This window comes from Mercurialis annua, linkage group LG4 (assembly GCF_937616625.2).
Source record: "Mercurialis annua linkage group LG4, ddMerAnnu1.2, whole genome shotgun sequence".
Lineage (NCBI taxonomy): Eukaryota > Viridiplantae > Streptophyta > Magnoliopsida > Malpighiales > Euphorbiaceae > Mercurialis > Mercurialis annua.
In genome coordinates, this window is record NC_065573.1 from 38,138,994 (window position 1) to 38,158,626 (window position 19,633).

At 33.5% G+C, this 19,633-nt stretch overlaps 3 protein-coding genes and 1 non-coding gene across 4 annotated transcripts; 1 reads left to right on the forward strand and 3 right to left on the reverse strand.

Moving 5' to 3' along the window:
- Positions 1-798: 798 nt before the first annotated feature.
- Positions 799-882, reverse strand: LOC126679615 (small nucleolar RNA Z196/R39/R59 family). The gene has a single exon (XR_007640906.1). It is a non-coding gene; the product is annotated as a small nucleolar RNA Z196/R39/R59 family (small nucleolar RNA).
- Positions 883-5,979: 5,097 nt separating this feature from the next.
- Positions 5,980-8,723, reverse strand: LOC126676494 (uncharacterized). The gene is made up of 4 exons (XM_050370711.2): positions 8,355-8,723; positions 8,048-8,126; positions 7,324-7,392; positions 5,980-6,535 (listed from the first exon to the last, which is right to left on the reverse strand). Exons 1-4 carry the CDS (start codon positions 8,636-8,638, stop codon positions 6,428-6,430), a joined length of 540 nt encoding a protein of 179 aa, XP_050226668.1. The 5' UTR covers positions 8,639-8,723; the 3' UTR covers positions 5,980-6,427.
- Positions 8,724-8,819: 96 nt separating this feature from the next.
- LOC126676491 (probable sodium/metabolite cotransporter BASS6, chloroplastic) lies at positions 8,820-12,161 on the reverse strand. The gene is made up of 9 exons (XM_050370708.2): positions 11,868-12,161; positions 11,720-11,767; positions 11,524-11,627; positions 10,983-11,110; positions 10,258-10,451; positions 9,934-10,186; positions 9,600-9,853; positions 9,442-9,524; positions 8,820-9,244 (listed from the first exon to the last, which is right to left on the reverse strand). The coding sequence occupies exons 1-9, from the start codon at positions 11,977-11,979 to the stop codon at positions 9,176-9,178; spliced, it is 1,245 nt and encodes a 414-aa protein (XP_050226665.1). The 5' UTR covers positions 11,980-12,161; the 3' UTR covers positions 8,820-9,175.
- A 1,129-nt stretch (positions 12,162-13,290) lies between these two features.
- Positions 13,291-16,282, forward strand: LOC126676492 (uncharacterized). The gene is made up of 4 exons (XM_050370709.2): positions 13,291-13,832; positions 14,835-15,071; positions 15,163-15,380; positions 15,660-16,282. The coding sequence occupies exons 1-4, from the start codon at positions 13,527-13,529 to the stop codon at positions 15,832-15,834; spliced, it is 936 nt and encodes a 311-aa protein (XP_050226666.1). The 5' UTR covers positions 13,291-13,526; the 3' UTR covers positions 15,835-16,282.
- Positions 16,283-19,633: the final 3,351 nt, after the last annotated feature.

Below are 19,633 nucleotides of genomic sequence, written 5' to 3' on the forward strand. Positions count from 1 at the left end.
TGCCATTTAAACATTTAAGCAATAAAATACTGCCTATAATTTGGGACAAAAAATTCAAAATACTGCCTATTTATTTCGGACGAAGGGAGTAATTATTAGTAAACTATTGGTAAAACAATACTAAACTATTAGCAAACTATTAGTAAACCGATTATAAACTGCAAGTGGGTGCCATAAAACACTTGCAAGTATACAACGCACAATTAAACTAATTTTTTTAAGTAAATTAGTAATAAACGGGTAATTAACCGAAACTAAACCGATATTGTTGGAATTATTTTTCTATAATGACAATTGTATTTATTTAATCTAATTGGAATTGAAGTTGCTCTTGAATTTAAGGAGTTTTATTAATTAATTAATAATTGCTTACTTGAAGTTCGCTTGTCGAAATAAACCGAAAGTAAATCAAATTTTGCACATGTTTATAATACTGGTAGTAAGCCGTTAGTAAACCAATAGTAGACTTATCTTCTAATGAACCGAGAGTAAAACTGATGTTGCATATATTTATAGTACTGAGTAAATTACTATTAAACTAGTAATAGACCTATCTTTTAGTAAACCGAAAAATAATCTAATTTTGTAACACATTCATCTAATGTGAAAAAATTTATATCACTGACAGTGAAACAAATTTTGCATATATTTATACTACTTTACTGTTAGTAAACTGATAGTAACTTTAAACTAATGTGATGAACACAATTAAAACCGGTGATAAACTAGTAGTACTAAACTGAAGCAAAAACATGTAAAATAACTGAAAAGAGTTAAAATAACACATTCATCAATATTTGCAATCTCAGCCGAAAGATGGTGATTAATTGTGTTCATTCACATTAAATCAAAACAAATTATTAGCTTGCATCACTGATTACAGTAAGAAAACTGACAATCAACCTATATATTTCTACAAAACTAAAACTAAGTTCAATTTTTAAATAAAAAAGGAATATAAACAATACTATAATAGAGATCAGATGCTATATGTATCTTCATAGGTTGAAGACAAGTTTGGCCATGCATACTTTATATCAGTTTGTAACAAATATGCGAGAAAGACGAAATTGCATTAAGTAATTAGTTTAGTGCTTTGAAATAGAAGATCAACACTAAAATCACAAAAGCCAATTCTCTGTTTCTGATTTTATTATACCTAGAAAGCTTATATAGACAATGAAAGCCAAAAACCTGTTCAAAATTGAAGTTTGGAACCCAAATGGGAAATACAGAGTTGTTAGCACTAAACCTATTCCCAGAAGTCGTTGGATTAATCTCTTAATCGAGCAAGATTGCAGGGTCAATTACAAAACATATATAAATAAAAATCTATTGATTGAAGCATATAAACAAACAATTTGAAAGCAATAAGTTTTATATCTAAAATTAATAAAACAAATCAATTACAAAACAGTTTATGACATATTAGCAAACAAAACCAAACAAGTAAGCAATCAACCACTTCAAGACATCGTCTCCGATCAAGTCGTCCAAAGAGGTATCCGTTCCAGAGGCGGGGAAAGAGCGGTAATGGTGACCCACTCCATCTGCGGTTCCCGAGTTCTCATCTTGGTTCAGGTCATTCTCGCATGTTTATTCATCGCCGACCTTTGAGTTTATTCGTCGCCCTCCTATTAGGAATCTCAGGTCGCGTTATGATTCAGATTTTGCAACAATGAGTTACTAAGATGATATGGTTGAATCAAGCTCAATTTTTGAATTTTGGAAGATCAAAATGAATCTGTCAATTTGGAAATTGAGAGCCACGGTAAAACAAAAGCAGTGGTGATAGATTTAATGGCAAGTGAAGTAGTTTTTTTGGTTAAATGCATAAATCGTATTTTTTATAAATTAAAAATTTATGTTGCAACTTAAAACAGTCAATCCATATTTTTTAATACATCTGGTCAATCAGTATGTGTGAGATTATTTTACCATTTTAAGGGTATTTGTCTAAAAATCTTTCGAGACTAAGCAGTATATGGACCTGGACTTGAACTAAATTGGGCCCAACTCTGTCACTATCTTGTTCCACGAACTATCAAACGACAGCGTTGCGTATCTTTCCCAATCTACATTTTCGCAGTAACTTCATATTCAAGAAACAAAATGGAACAGCTCTCTCAAAAATGGCAGCTCATTCCCAAACCAATCTTCCATGGAAAACACAACCCAAAATCAATACAAAATCCCTTAATTTTCAAAAAGTAAACTCTAAATCCTTAATATCTAACTCATTTAAACCCTGCAGCTCACTAAACCCACATACCCATTTCAAGTATCTCTGTTTCCAATCCTCAATTCCCAGTCTCCACTCCCCAAATTAGAAATCCAGCTTTTAGTAAAAGAAAACTAAAATTTACATGACAAAAACAAAATCTATGTCTCTTGTTCACTTGCAGCTTTGCCACGTGTCCTCAATGGACATGGCTTCGGATAATCTTTCTGAAATATTCCTTTCTTGCCCGTCTGGTGCGGAACACCGGGAAGTCACCGGGGGTAGTCTCGATGGTGAAATGGCGGCGGGGATTTGTATCAGTGACAGTGGGTGGCGCATCATCGAACCGGTTCTGCGTGGTATCAAAAGATGACACGTAGAAGATGAAGTTTGCTGGACCGGTGTATCTCCCCGCGAGTTCCCTCCCCGGCCGCGCCGGCCTGCCTTGCAGGTTTTCTGGTAGTGGTGCCCTTCGATATATCTAATATCCAACCACTTAACTCAATAAATTTTTTGCACAAAACCGAATATGCATTCAAAGACAAGCTTAGAGTTTTTTTTTGCCTTACCTCATAATGCCCTCTGGGATCCTCCTGATTCATGGCGTCCTCCTCCTCAACAGTACCGTTAGCGTTCTCGTCATCCTCCTAAATCAAAAAACACCACTAATTATCTAACTGGAAAGCAATTAATAAACGATCTTTAAATACAAACCAATTTGCACAAAACCCAGTAGATATTCAAAGAAAATATTTGATTGAACTTACCTCAAAATCCCCTCTGTGATCCGGCTGGGTCACGACGTCCTCTTCCTTAACACCGTTAGAGTTCTCGTCATCCTCCTAAATCAAAAAACACCACTAATTATCTAACTGGAAAGCAATTAGTTAATCAATCAAGACTCAAGAGAGTACATACTTATCCTAGAAAAGAGAACCAATTAACGATCATTATATACAAAATCAGAACACGAAAAGAGAAGCAGTTCTTGATACTTTAATCGCAGAAAATGCCTAAAGATTCATTCAATCAACGATAATAAAATCCCAAATTTATCAGGAAAAGACACGTTCTTGAATCTTGATACTTTCAATCACGTAGAATCCTCAAAAGATTCGCTCAAATACTCAATCAAAAATGAAGAATTAAAACTAGAAACTCGTACGGTCTTATACTTCCTAACAAGAAACTAGTACGTTTATACTTCCTCAGAAATGCCCAAAAGATTCCTTGATCAAACACTCAATCAATTACATTCAATGCAAAATAAAAATAAAATTACTAGTTTAATCGATCAGAATTACCATTACTAATATTTTGCGAAGACCAAACTGAAGCTTCTCTGGTTTTCAATTTCACGTCTGAGATTTTTGCTTTGTGAAGAAGCTTCACAGAGTTGATCGAAGCCTGGGTATATTTATAGATTGTTAAAGTCGGTTAGTAACCGTTTTCTTCAATTTATAACCGTTGGATTCAGCAAAATCATCGAAATAGCGGTAGGATCACTTGCACCTGGTTAACACCAGATCTTCTCTAGGCGCCAATTTTAATTGTCTTTTAAAATGCCCAGCTTTGATTTTTTTTAACAAACTCTTAATATCGTGATTTTTTTTTATTTTCCAATGTTCAGTTTTATTATATTCATTTTAAAATTCAAATTTTCACAAATTAAATAATTTAGTTGTTAAATTAGATTGTTAACTAGTTTAGGTTAATTTATGCCGTTTATGTAAATTTAGATAATTTGAATTAGGTTTGTTAAAGTGTTTATATAATTAGTTTTGTTAAATTGTTTACATAACTAGTTTAGGGTAATTAAATAATTTGGGGGTAAATTTGGTGAATTTGTTAAACAATTTAGGTTAATTTAATCATTTTTAAGATAAATTTAATTATATATAAGTGCAATTAATTAGCGTTGATTTTATAATTTAGGTTAATTGATTAATTTAATTAATTAATTTAATTTTTAAATTAAGTAAGTTTTTTAGCTAAGTCTAATTTGGTTAATAATAAATGAGTAAAATTTCATAAAATAAACTGTTGTTTAATTTTGTTAGTCAGATGGCAAAACATCATGGGAATGCGATGTTCACGTCATTAAAATAGTGGTACTATCGTAATTTTGTTTTTTATTTTATTACACTTTTGAATAGTAATATTACGATAGAGCCGTTATTTTAATGACGTGTCATAATGAGATAGGTTTAGTCCACACAGATGGCATGGTAGATTGAGTATATCTAAGAATTTCTCCGAATTTAAACATAGTATTTTAGAATGTAAACAAAGGGTCAACGCACCCCCTGAACTTGTGACACAGGGTCATCTAATCCAATTTATACTTTTTTGAGCAATAAACCCCAAAACTCTTTATTTTTGGGTCAAATAATCCATAATTGTATTTTTAAAATGCGTAAAATACAAATCGGAAGTGAGAGATACAAAAATATAATTAGATACTTCCCTAATTGTTGCGATATAATTATTCTAAATTCATTTTTTTGAAATAAAAATATAAATTATTGGGTTATTTGACCCAAAAATGAAGAGTTTTGGGGTTAGTTGCTTAAAAAAATATAAACTGGGTTAGATGATCCCATGTCAAAAGTTCAGAGGGCGCGTTGACCCTTTGTTTAAAATTTAGTTGAACCTAATTCAAACTATCAAATTTAAGCCAATAAACATATACAGACTATGATAAACTTTTAAATTATTTTGATTAATTTTTTTTTTTTATCGAATTGGACCATGACGTACGTTTCTTGTTTCCAGTTGTGCTTCTTTCCTAATTAAACAAAATTATAGTGCTTTAATCTCAATTAACACTAATCATACTTAGTCGAAATACAAAACGAATTTTGCAACAATGAGTTACTAAGATGATATGGTTGAATCAAGCTCAATTTTTGAATTTTGGAAGATCAAAATTGGAAATTGAGAACCACGGTAAAACAAAAGCAGTGGTGATAGATTTAATGGCAAGTGAAGTAGTTTTTTTGGTTAAATGCATAAATCGTATTTTTTATAAATTAAAAATTTATGTTGCAACTTAAAACAGTCAATCCGTATTTTTTTTAATACATCTGGTCAATCAGTATGTGTGAGATTATTTTACCATTTTAAGGGTATTTGTCTAAAAATCTCTTATTTTTATGAAGTGAAATTTTTTTAAGCCTAATTTTCGGGTGTTTTTAGAATTTTTAATTTTTAAAAAATCTATACTATATATAAAAGCACGGGTGAGGGTGGGAACAGGCAAATTTACGTTAATGTCCTTAATACTATTTAAATTATTAATGAATAACAAATATTCTACCTAAATATTATTTTATAGAATTTTATACCATATCTATCACTAGAAGCTTTTGAGTAATTAAATTTTTTTCTAAATTCTATTTTTACAATTTAAATAATATTAAATAAATTGAATATTGGCAATAGTATCAAATCTCAGCAGTGCCGTCTCATTACTTCTAAATATCTATCTATGTTAGGCAACAATACAAGAACATATTCTTACCTGTTAAATTACTAATCCCATGGCTTATGTGTTTGAGAAATTTTTAAATATTATAATTAGCTGATGTATTTTCTACAAGTAAATCATCCAACAATTTTGATTAAACAAAAAAATGGAAGTGTGAAAGAATTTTGATTTTAAAAATGTCAATATATACAACCATAAACCAGTAGCATAATGTTTAATGCAGTTTTCAACTGCTAATATCAAATTATCTTAAGAAGAAACAAAAACGTTAAGCAACATTTATCTCCATAGAATGGTATTCAAAAGATACAGCACGCTTAATAAGTTCATATTTATACTTGATTAACATTTAATAATGTTCTCTCAAAAAAAAAAAAAACATTTAATAATGCTACTACACCTTTTTCAGCCTCCCAAGTTTACATATCAGTAACAACCCAATAGCTTCTTCTTTCTTGTTTGCCTTAGCAGTATGTCAAAATAGCTCATAATGGCAAGTCGGAACGATCTCCAACGAAATCTTTTATAATCATGGAGGCTTCAGGTTCATATGGTCTACTCATGATACACCAGCTGATAAGCAGCAGCGTTTCAGTCAAAATAACAGCGTTTCACTATTTCAGCATGCAAAGCCGCCTTACCGCATAATTGATTCATCAATAAGAAAAACAGGCTTTCACTCAGGCGCATATAATGGCATGCAGACTTGGAAACACTCACAGATTCTTCGGCCGCTCCTCCACTGACTTGTATATACGGAATGCAGCGATGCACATGGTGGCATTACCCACTACCGTTAGTGCTGCTTGAAGAGCCACCAATACCTGCAACTCGTCATGAATTTTTTTAGAGATGGCAAGATCAAATTTAGAAAGGTCCAATCCAAGAAATAGCGTAGAGTCTAGCACAACTGTTCTTGCAATTATGCACAGTACAAAATAAATACATCTAATGTTAATCAGGTTTCAGCATCATTTAACGGTATTTCTGAAGTATGAACTTTTCTGTAGCATGAAATATACAAAAAGGTGGAGATTCCCCGTGCACGGACTGCACGCAAGCACATCAACAGAAAAAGTTTGTTGAACGAGGAAGTATCAAGTGAGTGAAAGAACAGGTCATCGTTAGGCTTCATCAGTCTAAAACGCTCTGTATAGCCATAGATGTCAAAAGTAGAAGCTAAATTTTTGGTCAATTGTAAGCATTCAGGGCCAAATTAGTTTTCTTTTTTATGTCAACCAGCCACAAAGCATTAGTATTATTGCAGATAATGTAAAGACATGCATACTACTTTCAAAATAGTGATTAGCCAGAACAAGAGCGAAAGTTGTAACATAACAATATACTACACAATTTTACTCTACAAATTTTATTCGGATGCAGTTATCAGACTGTACAAGAACAACCACAATTTTCCAGATCCCAAAATCTCATTTCTGAGTATGATTCAAGTCAGCCAATGTTGCATCATTTAACCAAGTTCAATTTGATTATATCATGTAGTTGTCCTTTCCTGTATTTCAATCAATTAGTTTCATTTCTAACATTTAGAAGGTTGTTAGGTGTAAGCAAGAAAGGGTACCAACATTATAAGTGATCCGGCCATTCTTACCTCTAGAGACTCAGAATTGTAGAAGAAATGCCATGTGCAGGCGCAAAATGCTCCACCAAGCAGAGGTACCTAAATTGGTTGATATGAAATAAGAATGAGAAAGATTTTGCTGGAAATAATAGAACACACTGACTAATTCAAATCAATTGGACAGTGCATAACCCAAGCGGACTTCAGGAGTCGTTAATTAAAACTGTATGGAAATCAAGAGGTTCTTCCCACTATTGCACAGGACTTCCTACTAATTTTAACGTCTATCTTCTTCCCAGGAAAGCCAGCAAACCCATGCTAATGGGGGAGAGTTACACTAACATTCAGGTAGCAGATAGAGTCAAGTCAAAGAAACAATTTATATTGTTACAAGTTCATGTTTCCATAACCCTTTAGCATTTCCATAACCCTTTAATTAGCGTTTCCATTTCTGTGTGACATAGGTGTCCATAGTCTCAAAATTGCAGAGTTTATAGACTTTGAATCATTCTACTATTTAACTAAATGCCTCAAAGTAGAAACTTATTATATAGTAGCAATGCACAGACTGTACTTAGTAAATTGAAACAACATCAGCAGAAATTTATCATATAGTGACTGCACGAATAGCTTTGGAAAATTAAATAAGAATGATCAGAAACTAAATTTTCTCACCAAGTCTTAATTATCAGAAAATTGTAACTATCTAAACAACAGAATTGAACTCACAATAATAGCAAATAGAAAAACTCACCATCCCCCAAGAGAGTCCCTTCCAAGATTCAAACCCAGATTTCTCCCCATATTGCCACACCAAAGCCATAGCAGTTATCCTGTTTCCAGTCCCCAAAGAAAAAACAAAAAATTTAAAAGCATCAAATTAGTTTCTATTTTTAATGTTTTTCACAAGCCAAAATAAACATTAACAAGATCAACTAATCAACTAAAAACTAGCCCAAGTTTTCAAATTTCAATTAGACTAGAAATTAGCATAAATTATGCCACTTTAACAAAAATCAAACTCAAAGAAAACAAATAAGAACAGGTGAACACGAACTCACCACTCAACAACACTGGAAACATGAATGGCCCAGGTGGGCAAAGACAGTGCATTAGAGGGTTCATTGAGTTGACCCAGGAACGGTAAAACGGCAGCTGAGGCGGGAGCCACTGCAGTTAAGGCCAAACCAGCCCCGAGAAGAGGAACAAAACCAGATAGTTTTAGCATCAAGGGGGGAATTTGAGGAGCAGAGAGAGTGCGGGAAGGAGATAGAGTGTGTGTTGACTTCTGAGAGCTTTCAAGTTTCGAAGATAAGAATGATAAGGTCGTCATTGCCGTAGCCATTTTGTTGCTCACTCTCCAAAGCTCGACCGTTTCCGTTTCCTATTCGGAAGTGGGTTTGCTTCTGTTGTAATGTAATGGAAGGCCCTGCCTGCTACATTGGATTAAGCGTTTAAGTAGTTTTTTTACCATGAAAATTAATTTATTAAATATATTTTATATATAGCTGTTTGTTTTTCAAATATCCCAAAATATTTATGTCTTTTTGGTCATAACATAGCCATAAAGTTGATGTTTCAATAGTATATACATTCACCATTATTTTGTCAAATCAGGAGCTACAAAATGCCAACTAAAAAAAAATACTTCTATTGTAAAACTGATTTCCTCGAATCTCATCCAGAATATGTGGCAAAAAAAAAAATCCTATCACAAGCTGTTCGATCGGTACAGGAATGCTCCAGGAGAGAACTCTCCTACAGCAAGCATTAACAGGGAGCCGCGGATTGTGGCTTGAAGGACTTAAACGCTGGGACAAGTGGTATCGGAGTCTAAAAAGACACGAGCTACTCTATTTTCTGAGTTTTCACTGGCTAAGTTTTAATATACTTCTTTCTTCTTACTCCAAATCATCACCAGAGTGAACCCCATCAAAGACATCATTACAGTCTGCACATTATAGAAATCGGAGTTCTAAAATCTTTTGAAGACTTCAACAAAACTTTGATAATCAAATAAAGCAGATGAACAACAGAAGATATGTGTGACATGCGATAATCTGAAGCGACAATGGACGCCAATTTTATTTTATATTAAGAAAAAACAAATAGAATAAAACAGTTTAGAAAATCAAATATTTAACTTACAGAGATGGCTGGGGGCACGGCTACAAGCGGATCTTGAAAAAACTTATTTGCAAGCGCAAGGGCCAGAAGACTGCTTTGCATTCCTGCAAAGAGCAATCTTTTCAGCTAGACTGATACAACCTTATCAAATTTTAAAGGAACGGTACTGAAGATCATACCCGTCTCAAACGAAATTGTTCTTTGAAGTGCTTTTAGGTCAGGTGCTTTAGGAAACACAAGACCAGTAAAAACATATCCAGCAACAAATGCCACGAGATGAAATGAAATAATGAGTGCCAATATGGTTGCTCCAAAAGGGGATACAACAGACTCGACATTAATAGCGAGTGGTGCTCCAACGCAACAGGCTGTTACGAGTACTGAGAGAGGAGGCAAAAATGGCCGAATACCATTAGAAATACCGGGAAGGAACCTGTAGGAGAAAACAGAAAAGGCGGTAAAAGCGTCTTCAGGCAATTATCACTTAACAGTTATTTGGACGGAGTGTATCACCTATTTAGAAGCAATCCTGCAGCAATCGGGGAAACCACTATTTGCAGAATACTAGATACCATTCCTTTAACATCAACAGGTAGTCTCTTTCCAATAAGCAAGAGTGATAACGAAGGGGTAACAAACACAGCGGTGGCAGTAGACAGTGAGGTCATGACAATACTTAAAGGAGCCATAGCTGGATCAGTAAGAAAAGTAGCATAATTCGAAAGCTGGGCCCCACTTACACATGATACTAACATAATCCCAGCACCTGAACCAAAGATTCACAACATGTTAGCATTAGCTCCACCAATTGTAGTGGTCTGGTAGATAGATCCTCACCTATAGGAGTTGGGAGACCAAACACTGATACAGCACTTATGCCAAAGATGTACCCAAGGATAGGCTTTACAACAAATTGGCCAACATAGCCAGCTACCAGAGCTGCTGGTTTCTTGAATGCTTCTACAAAATCCTTTTCGCTGGAATTGACCCCGACTGCAAACATCAAAAACCCTAACGCAGGGGCATAGTACCTAAAATAGATTAAAAGTAACATCATAACTTCTGACCTTCTCAGAAATTAATTGCATTTTATTACATCCTTGACATTAGTTGTTCACTTGTTCTAGCTCTCATAAGCTACAACCTAAAACTCTGCATTCCATGCGATAGAAAAAGGCTGCTTTCAAATTTTAGAAATAAAAAGTAATAGAAAACTAAGAGTTTTGAGAAATATATTTTTTTTGTACAAAGAGCTTTGAGAAATATTTAAGTGAACAGAGGTGTTACATTTTCTCATAACTATTCTGGAATTGTTAAAAAATTTAGCATGTCAAAATTGTAGTATAAAAGGATAATCAAGAAGTCTAAAGGCATAGCTCCCCATTCAGCATTTGAAGATAAGAAGACTAAGGAACAAACTAGACAGCACAAACCATCAATTTTCTTCCAGATGAACAATCTCTGGCATCAAGCAGAATATGTAAAATGCATGATTATGTAATGGAGCAACGACTATCAAAAACATGGAAAATTTTCTATTTCTTTTAAAACATTTCAACAACCTGGTGGTAAACCATGTGAAAGAGGGAGGATAAAAGAGAGCCAACAGCGTACTGGCAAGTACCACATGAGGCAGTAGGGAATTTGCTTGCTTCAGGATATTAACAATAGAAAACTCCTGCACAACAATCTGAAAAAAGAAATGCAGCACATAGCATAAATACATGCCTCTGAATCATAAAACTAACATCATGAGCAAGTCAATTGGCAGAAACAAGTGGAGTAACTTCTAATGGAGCATGGACATTCAAGTCTAATCATAACTCCAACAGTTATAACTAAAATCAGGTATCAGGAACTGGATATAATCAAACTATTTCTTCTTTAGCTGATCATACAACATGAATGTGTTTACAAAAGTTATAGTGTTCATCCTTCAAAAAGACAAGACAGTGTTTAACTTGATTGAATTATAGATTTCCTCTACACTTCACCAAGGTTTTCTTCTACCAATTTCAGGACCAAAAAATGAAACTATTAACCTGCCTGACATTATTGTAATGGCAATATATTAGTGCTTGAGAAAGAAAAAAAGACTATTACCTTATTGTGTTGGTTTGCAGTATTTGGACTCAAATCCTGATCAAAAGAATCCGATAAATTCTCTGATAAGCATCTGTTCACCAAAAATCTTGAACACCCAACCACTACAAATCAACATAAACACGCATTTAACAAAGAAATTAACTTTCGCTATACCCAGAAACTGCATTGATTACACAAAAGAAAAGGAACTCACATTGAGAATTGGGTTTAAATTGAAGTGAAATACCCACATAACGAAATTCTGAAAAAATAAAATATTCTGCAACAGTCAGTAACGATCACATACAGCAAGAAAGGTGACAAGAAAGATTATATTTAGAAAGAAAAAGAAAATTTCAAACCTGAAGGGTTTAAAGAACAATTTCGATTAAAGAACTGAGATTTTGAAACATGGGATTTGGTCTGGTGATGAAATTGAGAGAGCTGCCATTGCTTAGTACTGTTGACATTCATTTTGTGCTCCGATCACCACTGCTTTGCACTCGCCACTTTTTGTTTTGTATTTTTGACTAAGTATGATTAGTGTTAATTGAGATTAAAGCACTATAATTTTGTTTAATTAGGAAATAAGTAAAACTGGAAACCAGAAACGTACGTCATGCTCCAATTCATATTCTTGGGAAGAATGAATAAAAAGGCAGCAGCAAATCCCTGCAACTAGTATTTAGCCAGTCTAACAGGCTGCCACGTCGGTACCCTTTTATTATTTTTGAAATCTGAAAAAAAAAAACAGTTAGAACTGGTTAATAACCAAATTAGTACTTAGTTAATTGACAATTTTATTTGATCGGGTTAAAATTTGAACCATTATGATTGTTAATTTAATTATTGTTGTTTTTGAGTGAGTCATGATAGAATAGGGACGAGTTGCACAAATTTTATTATTTCTTTTTATATTATCACATCATTTTTTTAACTTAATTTACCAATTTCACTTGATTTCTCACTTTTTTTTTTTAAGATTAAGAGTGCATTCTTAATTTCTTATGTTCCTAAAGCTAGGGGCCACTGAAACTTGTATTCCTTTTTTAAAATTGTATACTAATTAGTCTCTACTGATTCTTATTAACACCTAACCTAGAGCAATTCTATTTTGATAAAAAAAATCAATCAAAAATTAATCCATTTGAAATTTAATATAATATATCAATTTTAACTGATTTAAATTTGAATCAAGTAATCAACACCACCCATCTACTTTTGGGAGATTATTTAAAAACCGTAATCAACATTTTCTTAAAAACCCTTTTATTATTTGAAAATATCATTCGCTATTTCCCTTTTTCAGCATATTATTTTGGAATATTTAAATATACGTTGTTGCACTTAAGAGAAGCCAGCTCAATTTCAAAAGTACACGTTTCATATCCTAGTGGCTTCATAGGACAGATATTCTCAAACAAACGCACCAAACAAGGCACACTCCACAAAAAGCTAGCCCACTGGCTAATCTTCGGCCCAATGAGACCCGACCCATCCTAACTCGTCGACATAAAATACTAACAGTGACGGCGAAGTCACGAATCCATAAAATATCCACCTCCACGTCACAATCGCAAGAACACCCAAGAACGACACGTATGCAACAGAACCCTTAAACGACAGCGTTTTTACCAGAAAAGAACAGAAATAACAAAATGTTTGTACCAACCGTGTTTGTAGTTTATTTGATACGCACCGTCATGTTGTCGTTTCTTATAGCAAAAAAATAATTAAATTAATTACAATAATTTCAAGAAACAGAATCAAAAATTAATTTTCTTTCTCTTCTATTAATTGCTCTTTGTTCATTTTCTACCAGTCATTTCTTCTTTTTAATTAACTGTGTTCTTGTAATTTACAAGCTTTATTTCCTTTGCCCTGAAATTTTTAGGGTTTGTTGTGTGAAATTTGGTTTCTTGGTTACTGAAACGATGTTGATCTTTTGAATCAAATTATCTTAAATTTTAATTGTTTTCCCTGGATTAAATACAGGGTTGTGTGTTTTTTTAATAAAGATTATGACGTTTGTTAACGATGAGAGTAGGGTGCCACATCTGCGGTTGAGAATGGAGGGTGGTGGTGTTCATGATGATGATGGTGATGATCATAGTAAAGGGGATTATGTGAAATTGAGAAATTGTGAGGTGGAGGTCACGGAGGAAGAAAGATTAGTGAATGGTGTGACAGAAGGGTCTAGTTTTTGTTTATGGGGATGGAGAGGCTCTGTTGTTTGGTATTGGGTTAAGTTGGTTTTGTTGCTTGCTTGTCTTGGATTGTTGGCTGCTGTTTGTCTTAAATGGGTTGGTCCTTTTTTCATGGACAAGGTTAGTGTTTATGGTTTGGTTTTTGTAGGTTTATTTGATGCTAGTTGTGATTTTTGAGCTCAATGATTGTGATTTTCTGGGATTTTGTATGCTAAATTGGCTGGCTGGATGGATCTTATTGATTGTTTGTTGTGACTGCAATTTGTGGTTTATGTCTATTAATTAGGATTTCTGAGAATGCTCTTGGTAATATGTTTAAATGGTGTTCTTGTGTTCATTATAAGGGACAAATTTTGCATACTGATTTTGCAATTTGATTGCAGTTCTGTGTGTATTATGTGGACTTTGCGAGCTTTTGATTGTGAGCTCTGCTAGATTGTTTTAAGAATGGAAATGTTGTCTTTCCCCTAAAAAAATCCAGATATATGGTGTTTCCTTTTCATAGGCTTTTTTGTTTATTGTTCTGGATTTCATTTGTATTCTCTTCCCTTATGGTTGTGATGCTGGTATGTTTCTGTCGAAACAGACTGCTGCTTGCGTAGAGCAAGGGAAGCTTGGATTACAGCTTTAATGGGCATTCATGGCTATCAAAGTTATAGGTTTTTCGCCGTTCTCTTCCATTTTTTACGTAGAGATACTTAAGGCTAGTGTTGGCCCTCCAACCATGAATATTGTTTTAAATGCTTTACAGAACAGAAGTGTATGTGTATGTTTTCCCGTTGGAGATGATGAGTTTGTTTATGCATCGTAAGGATTCAAATCATTGCAACACTTGAAATGTTTATTATAGCTTGTGCAATACATGTTTTTTTGTTTCCAAATACTTATAGTTAGTTTTAGAATTGTAGTTCAAATGCTCAACTTGTTTTAGAGGAGTTTGAAATTTGCTCTAGTTAAGTTCATGTTCTTAGACTTTTTTCTGGTGCTTCACTAATGAAATTGCGACTGCATGTTAAATTGCCCTTTCTAACTAGCATCTATTTAAGGATGGAAGATTTGTATCATTTATTCGCTAATGATGCATATTTAAATCTGGTTTTTATCTGAATAATAATGTCTCAGGAGATTATTCCTATCATCAATTGGGAGACAACAACTTTTAGCACTCCAGTGTTGGCTGTCCTAATATTTGCTTCTGTGGCAATATTCCCTTCCCTATTATTACCATCATCGCCTTCTATGTGGGTAGCTGGGTTGACATTTGGTTATGGCTATGGGTTTCTATTAATCATATCTGCAGCAGCTGTGGGTGTGTCACTTCCCTTTTTCATTGGCTCGTTGTTCCTTCACAAAATTCAAGTATGAACCTAGCTTTGGGACTTTGTGTTTAATGGTTTTACATTGTTCTGAATCTTTAGTTCCTAATGTAGTTCCACCATTCTTCATGCAGGAGTGGTTAGAAAGATATCCAAAGAAAGCTGCCATTTTGAGAGCAGCTGGAGAAGGAAACTGGTTTCATCAGTTTCGAGCCGTAGCATTTATAAGGATATCTCCATTTCCGTATATTTTGTACAATTACTGTGCTGTGGCTACAAGTGTCAAGTATGGTCCTTACATTTTAGGGTCATTAATTGGTATGGTGCCAGAGACTTTTACTGCAATCTACACGTAAGACCTCCTGAGTCCTGACTATCTCAGATGCCATTTCGGCAGAACACTCTAAATTTGTCTTATATGATGTGATTTTCAGGACAGAAGTTTCTATTTCATAGTGTAAAATGTCTCTTTCATGTGCTTATTTGATGTTTGTAACATACAATTCCTTTCTCCTTTTTAACTTTTAGAAGGAATTTTACTATATGCTCCATAATTGCGGCATTCTATTAGATTCAACTAGACCACTTCTTTGATTTGTTTCTGAATATACGGACTTTCGATTTATTGCAGTGGGATACTTATAGGAACCCTGGCAGATGCTTCAACTGATCGGCGTTCGCTTTCAGCTCCACAAATTGTCTTCAATGTCATTGGTTTCTGTTTAACAGTGGTTGGCACGATTGTCTTCACCGCATATGCAAAAACGAAGCTGAAGGTATTGCAAGATGATCCACAGTTAGTATAGCATCTGAATACAGTTCTGATACGCTGCTGGGGAATTTATCACCCTATGCTATGCTAGCTACCAAAAAAAGGGGACTCGGTTCTCCAGAAGATGCTTCACCGATCTATACAGTTTGGTTAAAGTGCTTTTCCTCTAGAGTACGCTTGTTTACCGGATATTATGTCTCTCAATGATTGAAGCGGATGAGGTTTTATTTTATCGGACAACTTCATCCAGAGAAGGTGTTATTTTGGAAGAGAATGTAAATGGCGCTATACAATGCGGGACGGAACAAACATCTAACTTAGTATAAGAATATAGAGACTTATCTTTCTCTTTTCAGGGTCTCCATTTCTTTCAACTGGTATTTGTATATGATTGACATTCTGCTTGAAAAGCTTAAATTGGAATTGAGAAATACGCTGCTTGTAAATGAAAATATATGAATGAAGTGTTGTTGACTTGTGTAGTGAAGTGTAATTATTTGATTATTCTCAAGTCTACCATTATTGGTGAAAGCAAAGTCTGGTTGTATTACAGCCTCATTCTATATCTGTATATTGATTGAAGTCGGCGTATATTTTTTTTTTTTTTTTTTTTTTTTTTTTAACAGAGATATACAAAGAAACATACTACACTACTACACTATTACAATATAAACTATACATATACTGCCATTTATACTTGTATGCAAATCCGCCATGCACGTCATCCACACCGTGTTACGTTGAATGCATCGCCTTAACGGGCTCGCTAACTTGACGGAACGATGCCGCATCCGCTGCTTCTGACGCTTCTGACGCTGCTCCAATACCTTAAATAATTCTTCAAATGTGTGCTCCCTCTTGTCCACATGAGGGATAGAACCCAAGACCTCTTGGTCTTATGCCTCACTCCTTAGCCAATTGTGTTAGGAGGTCATTGGCGCGTATATTTAGTATGGTTGTGTTGTGTGGATTGCAAAACTTGATTAGATGTTGGCCGACAAGAAAACGTAGGATCAGCAATAATATATTGGGATGTAGGGTATGGCTAATTGGCTATGCATTGCTTTGCTTGGCAGCAAGTACACATCTGTCGTTGGATTGAAGCAATTCAGATGGGAGTCGTGTGGATTCAGTGCATGCAGTACATTTTTATGTGTAGCGTTCAGTATATGATTGCTTTGAAGATTACTTGGGTTACCGCGTGTGCTTCACTTATAGAAGTAACCTCACCTGAGCTAAGTTTCAAACATAAAACCGTACAATCTCTCCACAACTCAATAATCCTTAACCTGATTATCTATAACGGTTTTCATTAGTTTTTGTGAAAGCTTTGAATTAAACAAAATTTCTCATAATAATATGGCCAAAGCTTACTACAAACTTGACTCGAGATAAATTTTGAACCCGACTCTTGAATAGGTTTTGAACAATAAAAAAAGAAATTTAATTCATTTTAAAAACACTCGACTCGAGATAAATTTGACTGATCCGAACTCATTCAAATTCGGTCCAGGAATACATCTACTGATAGCCAACCATATCGTATCCTCCCATTATATTCTCATACGAAGGAACAAATAATTTTCCATGTGAAAATGTTAAATTGCCTAGAAGAAAATTTTCAATATGAAGGAGTATAATTTAATTTTCCAAATTTGACAATCTAGAATTAAAAGCATCCATATTGTTACACACGTACACATTGACATTGTATAGTATTCTTTCTACTTGTTCTTATTTCTTGTCTTACCTTATAATCACCGGCATAAGTTATCATTTCAGACCACAACAAATGTGCATAGGCCAAAGCTTACTACAAACTCTGATCGAGATTGAGAAGGCCTCAAGATATTGACATCTCTGCCCTCACTAATATAGCTACTCCCTCCATTTTTTTAGTTGTCACTTTAGTCAAATGTAATTTTTCATCAATAGTTGTCCATTTAGAGATTTAAGATGATTTTAATTTTAATTTTCCAAATTTACCCATGGCTAATAAATAACTCTATATTTTACTTTAGAAAGCATTTATTAACTAGTGATGTTATATTAGTATTTTTTTTGTAACTAGTTTCGCGTTACGTACTACGTACGTGGCTCGTAACGTAACTCGTCAAATACTTCAATTTATTAATTTATTAATTTTTAAAATTAATTGATCTTAATAATATTTACATATATTAATTATAATTAAATAATATATGCTATTTATAATCAATATTCAAATTAGTTAGGATTTTCGTAGGATTAAAAAATATGATGTGAATCAGATTAAAATTATTATATTAATTTAATTTATTATAAATAAATTGTGTTTTATTAATAATCTACACTATATATAAAATTTATATGTTTCGAAAAACGAATGCAATTTAAAAAATAGAGCTTTATCACCCTTAAGAGCTATACAAACTACAAAATAAACTATACAATCCTAAATCACCAACTAATGGCCTTATTTGTCTGTCAATATAAATTAATAACATCGACTTACAAAGGTTAATTTCAGCTTGCTAGTGTTGTGTTTTGAAAGTCTTCCTATTGCGTTGGCTTTCTTCGTTAGTGGATTAGAAAATATAGCTATTTTTTAGTAATATAGGCTATATTTTGTATCCTAATTACATTATAACTCTAATGCTAATTAAATATCTAATTTAATTATAGTCAATTAGTAAATTACTAAAACATCCAATTAACTAATAAATTAAAAAGGGCTATTAGGTAAAAGTGTCTGTCCCCCCCCCATCCGTTCTTTTATATATAGTATAGATATAGATATAGATATAGATATAGATTTAAGACAAAATGAGCATTGTCTTGGTATGTGTAATTTTTTCTAAATGGACAACTAAAAAAATGGAGGGAGTACCAGACTCATTGGACTGAGTGCTATCCGTCAATTAATTAAAAATATCTATTTAAACAAAAAAAGAACTAAAATTCTAAGTAACAGATATAGATATTCATTGTGTCTAAGATGTCTCTTTGTACACGTAAGAATATTGTTTTTGGTTGGTCCGGTTTTTAAAATTAAAATTGAAGTGAAAATCAAATATTAAATTTCTATGTTGAAAGAAATCGTATTAAATTGTTTTAACTAAAAAACTGAATTCATATTAAAATTTTAGTTCAGTTCACTTTGATTTTTCTATTCAGTTTGAATTTTATTTTTGCACATCCCTATCATCTAATTCATCACGATTAATAATACAGGTTAATCCCGTTACTAACTAATTATAGTAGTAATAAATGTGGATAATTTCCAGTGTATCGCATGCAGTTGCGCATAAAGGTGCAAGACAATTGATACGGCAATTTAGAGGAGAATCGGACGGCTCTGATTCGTTTGATGGGACCACCAAAGAAATTTGCCAACGAAGCACATTAATGGACCCAATCAAGCACGGCATAGAGAAGGGACCACCGTGATAAGTTCAGATGATCAGTCGTTATACAATGATCAAACGGTCATTAATGCTTTGAGAGGGACTAGTGTAGGACCACTTTCATTCTATTTAAGACCCCTTAGCTTCCTTCTTTTTGTACTTGGCTAACAAATTTACTTTTTATGGTAGTATATTGCTAAAAGCACATTATGAATGGAAATTTAATGAAATTGACTATAAGTAAGCAAAATTCATAATTGCATCCTTTATAAATACTTGAAAAAAGGTTGTAATTTTGCCTCTTTTGATCAAAGTAAAACCATTTAGCAAGAATGGTACATTAATTTTATTCTTGTGTTAAATTTGCTTAATAATTAATACTATTACCAATTATAGTTTAAAGAAATAATAGACTTGATAAAATACATCAATGGGGCTATGCTAACA